Below are 7,773 nucleotides of genomic sequence, written 5' to 3'. Positions count from 1 at the left end.
CCAAATGACTTACAACGGCTTCTCAAAGGAGCAAGGATCAACATAAGTGTTACACTTCCTCTGAACCTGTAACTGCTCCCCTCTGCTCATGGTTCATCCAAGATAGCTTAAATGCTACAAATTTAGCTGATGTTGTGCTCTGTGTATGACTGAATGTGACAATAAAGGTGTCTCATTCCTTTTTCTTTAAGGCTGTTAAACATCTGATGGTAGCTATGCAAAATCAAAATCATCAACTATTTTCCTTTTAAAATTCAGTTTTATTTAGACTGTTAAGAATAGAAAGGATAGTTTGAAAAATAAATCTGAAAGTTGCGTTAGCAACTCCCTCAATGCTACTGAACAACTCAAACATGAAAATAGATGCGTACAACATACATTTCCCATGACCCACATTTTCAGTCCTCAACAACCTACGCACATACACAGACACACGCAGCCTCTTCATGACTCATGCTATTTGACAAAGATGCAGTTTAGCAGAAAGGTTTGCAGAGGGTCGAGAGAGAAATGCAGATGTCTGAGTATGCCTCTGACAAATAAAGATAGAAAAACATAGCCTGGATTAAGCTCATCAGGGGGATGAAGAGAATTGTGATTTTGGCAGGAAAGAGATGGATAGGGTTTGTGGTGGGGTGATGGAGGTTGATTTCATGATATGCTGGTTTATCTCACAATATGCAATTTGTACTAGCAGCATAGCAGAGACAGGAAAGTGAATGAGGGCAAGATGCAAGAAAAGCAGGATTCTTCAAGTCCGACTCAGACCATCTTGGGAAAGGTAGGGGCATGTGCCAAATTTCTGTATAGACTTTTCGTGTAACAAAAGCATAATAGATCGATGTTGAATTTTTTAGTTTTGCTATAATCAAGGTCATCACTCATAAACTTTTTTCTATGTTGAAGAACAGTTTTGTTTAAAATGCTGTGAAATTTAATGTCTGTTCATTTCTGTGTATCATTTTGTTTGTCCCTCTTTCCATGAGGGCAGATGGAAGTACATAATGTTGAGTCTGAATGCTGAGTATAATTAGTCCCAAGCTAAATCACAATATCACTTACGAAAATTCATATTGCAAATCATTTTAGAAACTGTGTTACAATGTTCGTTTGATTGTCTTAATGTTGTGGCTCGTGACATGTACCGTAATCCATGTTAGTCATTCCTGTCATCACATCACAGTTGTTGCTAGTGGTGTTAAACAGGACCCAGGAATTATTGTGGTGTATGTTGTTAAGTTTCACATGATGATTTTTACACTATTCCTCACTGTCATTTTTTATATTTATCCATTTAATCCTCAGAATTTTTGTTTTTCATCTGGCCTCATTCTCTTTCTGCTACTGTCTTTTCTGAGTGGTTGTCTTTCCCTCCTTCACTCTGTCCTCTCTGCCATTGTCCTTTCTATTCCTCTTCTTTGCTCTCTGTGTCACTGTCCTCCAGACTCACCCAGCTCTCAAAGCCTTTTTGTGTGGCTCCCTCAGCGGCACCTGCTCCACACTCCTCTTCCAGCCATTGGATCTGGTCAAGACACGACTGCAGACCCTTCAGAACCATGCCAAGCCAGGGTATGTGAACATATATGCACAAACAATGCATACACAGTGTACATTAGCAAAAATCTGTGTCTTTCTGTGCTGTTTTTCAACTTTGACTAGACCAATATACTTATGGATTTGGCAGGCAGCCTGAATGTGATATGAGCCTCATTGGAAAAATTTGTTTTCAGCTGCGTCATGTAAACTGTCAGGCTTCTTGTTTTTACATTCCTTCTCCAAAGACTGAACCACGAAACTGTGTATAATCATTTTGAAATTATTTAGAAACAGTATTATACAGGTCTAAACCAGTTTCCATCTGCATCTTTTGATATGATTGTTGCCTTAACTCACAATTCCTTCATCTTTTGTTTGGGTTTCATGGTTTGCATCACTTGTAAATGGTTATACTTTGAATTCTGAAGGATATCACGTTTCATCTTGCAGTTCACCAAAGGTGGGAATGTTTACTGTTTTCATCAATGTAATCCAGACTGAGAAATTCTTCAGCCTGTGGAAAGGAGTTTCACCTGTGAGTAACCCCCTTAAACAGATCTACTCCCACAACCTGCTTTTCGCCAATTTATTGAACTCACTTAATGATGGGGTGATGTGTCTGTTGAAAAATTATCCTCTCAATATATTTCAACTTAATTTTTTTCCCTTTCATATCTGGCAATAATTTTCTCCACGGTCACATGAGTTTCCTCTAGATCCTAGCTCTCACCCATAGTCCAAAGACATGCAATAGTTTCGTTGGAGACCCTAAATTGCCCACATGTGTCCCTGCTACCATCTGGCAACCAGTCCAGGGTGTAACCCCCTGTAAACCCCGAGTGCAGGCCAGGTGGTGCAGATAGATAACTTCCCATTCAACTCGATTTATATTTCAATTTCTCCTAGAAAACAGGTAGTTTCTTTGGCTTTCAAAACAAAAAAATGAAAAAAATAAAAATAAAAAAATAAAAATATATTATAATAATATTATAATACTTAAAAATACTAGAACAAACACAATGAGCAGATAATGAGAGTGCTTATTTATTTTCCCTTTGGCAGTCATTTGTGCGCTGCATCCCTGGGGTGGGCATCTACTTCAGCAGCCTCTACTCCCTGAAGCAGCAATTCTTTCTGGATCGGGTGCCTAATGCTGGCGAGGCCATTCTGCTAGGAGCAGGCGCCAGAACCGTAGCCGGGGTCTGCATGCTGCCCTTCACTGTCATCAAAACACGCTTCGAGGTGAACGTCTGTTTCTTTACGTGCCAAGGTTTTGATCTGACCGGAGATGTACTGCTAGGTTTTCTATTTTTGTTTTTCTGCTTAATGTCTTGTCCTCATTACAAGATGGTGGAGAGTCAGGCTGGTGGTGTGGATGCCACTGCTTCTGCTTTAAGCTTTTCTCAGTATGGGTAAATGCTGAGAAAAGCATGGAAAATATTCCCAGAAGTGGCTTTTTTTTGTCATCTAGTGATGACAGAAAAAAAGAACCGACACCTTTGAATGCCCCTTTGAACATAAATCCATTTTGCATTACTAATTTAGTCATTTCCATATGAAAATGATCAACTTGAACACCAGCACATCCATGCCGCAAAATTACTGGAGAAAGCCCTTTAAATTTTCTTTTGCTGTTCCAGAGTGGGCGGTACAACTATGTGAGTGTGGCTGGGGCTCTGAAAAGTGTGTATAAGACAGAAGGAATCAGGGCTCTGTTTTCAGGGCTCACTGCCACCCTGCTCCGAGATGCCCCCTTCTCTGGTATTTACGTCATGTTCTACAGTCAAGCCAAGAGGGTGCTGCCTGCAGGTAAGAGTAGGCCAGTGCAGAAACATCTTTTTTTCTAGTGTAGTCAGAGCCCAAAATTTAGAGAAAATTGATAATATACAGCTTCTCTGTAGTGTCACACTAGCTACTTGAACAAGTGTTACATGGTTTAAAAACATTGAAAGAACATTAAAATGCAACATGCAGGTATTTTTTATAAACCAATAAATAGGATCCAGGGTACAAGTTATAGTTCAACAGGGGATTTTACACTTAATCATTTTGTAATTCATATAAAATGATAAATTAATTGATCCATTTCCACCACAAGAGCAGCATTTGATCCCATGTTTCCTGCTATTGATCATATTTTCGATCCCTGCAATTTAAAAAATGTCAATGAGGTATAGAGAAAGAGATTATGGAAACACGACAACAGGGAAGAGATTTCCTCCCCTAAGTTACCTTTTAATAGTGTTTTTTTACTTTATCCTAGAGGTGACCTCCTCAGTTTACACCCCCCTTGTGAACTTCAGCTGTGGGGTGATGGCAGGGGTGTTGGCCTCCCTGGTCACACAGCCCGCAGACGTGGTGAAAACCAACATTCAAGTTAGCTCCTCCTATCTGAGCACATTAGACGCCATTTACTACATCCATCGGGTGAGTACCGAAGTTACTGCACAGCAGTACCATTAAGGTATTTGTACTAGTCTTTTATACAAAGTTTGCATATTTATGCTGACCAGTTTTTCCACTTGTCTAGGAGCATGGCATGGCTGGTTTTTTTCGTGGGGCTGTTCCAAGGTCTCTTCGTCGTACTCTCATGGCTGCCATGGCCTGGACTGTCTATGAACAGCTGATGGCTAAAATGGGCCTCAAGTCCTGAAAAGCCAAAGTGCAGCTATAATAGATCAGGCGGGAATGAAATTTGAGGAGAGAATGTGTGTATGTGTGGGGAAAAAAGGAAAGTGCGAATGGTTTTGACTTAATGTGCATCTTGAGCCAAATGTAAAGATGTGCCTGTTTCACTGTATTTGTTCAAGGTTTTGATGTAACGTCAAATGTCTTTCTATAACCAAAGTCACACTCATTGCTGTGAAATTAACTTTTTATTCCTTCTACTCTTGGGGCGTTCAGCCCCAAGAGTAGCGACTACTGCAAAACAAGGAAAATCCCCTCACCTAGGACTTATAATGCTCATTGGTTAGTATTATTGCCTTTCACATGATATGCAGGAATTACTCCACAAATAGGCGTAACTCTCAGCCAGCTTCTCTGAACATCTGCCGAGGTTAAAAGTTCTGCTGAGAGTAAAACTGGCCTCTGCCATATTTTTCAAACACAATTGGCTGAGAAAGTTCTCATGGTTTATATTTATCAAAACAGGAGTTATCAAGGCCAGCTCAGACAATCAGGTGTGTTCACAGAGATGCATTATAAAAACTAGTCCTCGTTTACTGATGGCAGTAAAGCTGTTTGTTGCTGCAATACTCCAAGCAATGCTGCTCCAAGTGAAGGTAGGAAATGAAACACTTTGGACTTGTTGCCAGACGATCTCCCAAAGTATGTGACATTTTAGTTCAGGATATGACTTTTATATTTCAAATGTTTGCAATACAGATTTCAAGTTTTGTTTAAGAACTACAGTAATTTTACTTTCTGTACAGAATCCTTCTCCCATTTTGTAGGGAGTTCTGCTTTCAGCTTATGAAAACTTTTTGAAAATTAAGTCCATCAGCTCCTGTGATCAGGGAAACAATGCAGAGTGTGCTGGCAGTGCTTTTGGAGAATAATATATTTTGCAAGAGAAAGAATATATATTACATGAACTATTGTAATTACTAAAGTCAACAATTCCTTATCACTGGTGGAGAGACATGTCTTCATATTCTGCCTCTGACTATAGAAATTTGCTGCAGCCATAATTTTATTTGCACAATTTTATTTATTGTTTATTGAACTGAAAATATTTAAGTGTTAAAAAAAACAATGCGAAGATTATTAGTGGAAGGGTGGGAAGTGTTTAGTGATTCCATAATGCTATGTTAGTGATGGTACAGTATTGTATAAAAAGACTTAAAGGAAAAATGCAAGTCTTGTTTTACTTATACTGACAATTTCCACATCATGTAACAAGAATGACATCTGATTTTCCCCTCAAAGCTACGAACCTCACTCGAGGTGATGGCACAAAACTCTAAACGCCTGATCTCAGCACTGAAGCTAGCTTGACACTTAGAAGAGAAATCATTTCAAAAGTGAAGAGTCACTTGAGGAAAATCATATTTGATTTGCATTTTATTATGAAGGAAGCTGATGTGGGAGGTCCGTCTGTTAAAGCATCAGAGCAGCACAGATTGAATACTAGCCTTGCCCCCAAGATCTGCTGTACATAGAAACTTGGCCTGTTTTAGGGGGCCTTGTAGAGCAGATAATTGCTTACATGGAGTGTGGGGAGATTTAAAAATATAAATTGTATGGACCTGTGCTCTTCAAATGCCCTACTCTACCCTGGATGTTCTACAAAGTAGCTGATCCTCATCACATTACCCATATATTACTCAATTTTCTGTGACTGAATTATAAATTGTCCAATTGTAGATTTTTTTAAAGGTCTGTTAAATTAAATTGTCAATTTCTAAAATGTCAATAAATGTCTTATTTTCTTTTACGGAATAAAAACTGCATCGTGCAGTCTTTGTATATTTTGAAAAATAAAAGGAGGGCAGAGCTGTCAACTGAAACCCACCTGGTGGTTAGCAGATACCAGTTAGGCCTGGCAGACCCTAATGTTTTTTTTAAGGGTCAGTTGGAAACAACTGGAAGACGCCCCTGTCATAAGAAGCTTCAATTTCCACCTCAAACAGAACTTCAACCATGTGCTAGAGGAGGCAGGGGGCATTTAGTCAGATTGGGCCCTGGTCTGTGCCTCCATTGAGGGGGTAATGTCCCCAAAGCCATTGGTGGACAGCGGTAAGGGATGACGTCAAGCTGAAGCGGGAGTCTTATTGTGCCATTTTGACCTACGGGGCTCCAGTACCTAACAGGTACTGGCAGGCCAAGAGGGGTGCAGGTTTGGTGGTAGCTGAGGCTGTTAATCAGGGTTCTGGATGTCGTGGGGCTGTTTTGGCTGACACGCCTCTGCAACACCGTATGGACAACAGGGTCAGTGCCTCTGGCTTGGCCAACTAGGGTGATGTTGGTCTCCCTACTTAAAAGGGGGGACAAGAGTGTTCCAACACTCCCTAGGGGGTACTGGAGAGGCGGGTCCATTGGCTAGTTGAACCTTGGATTCAGGAGGAGCAGTTTGGCTTTTGTCCTGTTGCAGAACACTAGGCAAGCTCTATGCGCTCAGCTGGGTGCTGGAGGGTGCACTAGGGTTTGCCGAGTCAGGCTACATGGGGTTGTTGACTTGACCAGGTATTTGATAGTCTCTCAAGGTATCCTGTGAGGGGTGCAGGAATATGGGTTACTATATCCCTGCCATACAAGTATTTGGTCCCTTTGCAACAGTTGTCAGAGCTTTGCCAGCAGTAAGAGATTAGTTTCCAGTGAGGGTTTGATTCGGCCAAGGCTGCCCTTTGTCTCAGATACTGTTCATAACCTTCATGAGTTTAATCTCTCAGCCTAGCCAGGATGTTGAGGGAATCCAGTGTAGTCGCCACAGAACTTGATCACTGCTTTTTGTGGAGGTCATCCTGGTTGCTACATCTGTCTTATCTCCCGCTCTCACTGGGACAGTTTGCAGCAGAGAATGTAGAAGCTGGGATGAAAATAAAACCCCTCCAAATCCAAAGCCCCCAGCCAGAAAGAGGTGCAGTACCCTCTATAGGTCAAGGATGAGACACTACCAAGTGGAGGAGTGTAAGTAGCTAGTAATAAAGGAGCAGAGCCACCAAAAGGCAACTGATCAGTCAACATACCTCCTACTTATGGTCACAAGCTACTGGCAGTGACTAAAAGATCATATACAGGCAGCATCTGGCCTCTCCAATGAAGATAGGGAGAGTGGCTCAGAGTAGAGCCTCTGCGCCTCCACATTCAAAAGAGCCAGATGGGAATTGGGAATTGATCAGGACGACTCCAGGACACCTCGTAAGGCCCTGGGGAAGACAAGGGACAGACTGGAGGGGCCATGTCTCTCAGATGGCCTGGGAACACCTCATGATTACCCTGAAGAGTTTAAAGTGGCTGGGGAGAGGGAAGTTGGGGTCTTCCTGCTTTGGCTGCCACCCTGGTGACCAGACTCATAAGCAACAGAGCTGGATAGAAATTAGTACTTGCACCTTGTATCAAAGTCAAACTTACCAATTTCAGCTCTTATTTCAATTAGAAAAGTCTGCATCTTCAGTCAGAGACAACTAGCAAGCAAAACTGGTCTTAACACAAAAACTCCATTACTTTTCAAAATGTACACGTATGAATTCAAGGCAACCGAAAGAGGAAAGCTGTTTTGGTCAAAATGGTCAC

The 7,773-nt window shown here is 41.3% G+C and overlaps 1 protein-coding gene across 2 annotated transcripts; it reads left to right on the top strand.

Annotated features, from left to right (window-relative positions):
• Positions 1–593: 593 nt before the first annotated feature.
• Positions 594–5,957, top strand: LOC147228123 (mitochondrial glycine transporter B-like). 2 transcript variants are annotated; one of them, XM_086156354.1, is made up of 7 exons: positions 594–781; positions 1,486–1,569; positions 1,987–2,071; positions 2,599–2,778; positions 3,177–3,345; positions 3,800–3,963; positions 4,067–5,957. In XM_086156354.1, the coding sequence occupies exons 1-7, from the start codon at positions 720–722 to the stop codon at positions 4,187–4,189; spliced, it is 867 nt and encodes a 288-aa protein (XP_086012480.1). In that variant the 5' UTR covers positions 594–719; the 3' UTR covers positions 4,190–5,957. The 2 variants fall into 2 exon arrangements, with proteins under 2 accessions (XP_086012480.1, XP_086012479.1); XM_086156353.1 differs by having other exon boundaries at positions 1,445–1,569.
• Positions 5,958–7,773: the final 1,816 nt, after the last annotated feature.

This window comes from Fistularia commersonii, chromosome 12, assembly GCF_037954325.1.
Source record: "Fistularia commersonii isolate RoL2024-O1a breed Wild chromosome 12, RoL_Fcom_v1.0, whole genome shotgun sequence".
NCBI lineage: Eukaryota > Metazoa > Chordata > Actinopteri > Syngnathiformes > Fistulariidae > Fistularia > Fistularia commersonii.
This window is presented reverse-complemented; position numbering and strand designations above follow the sequence as displayed.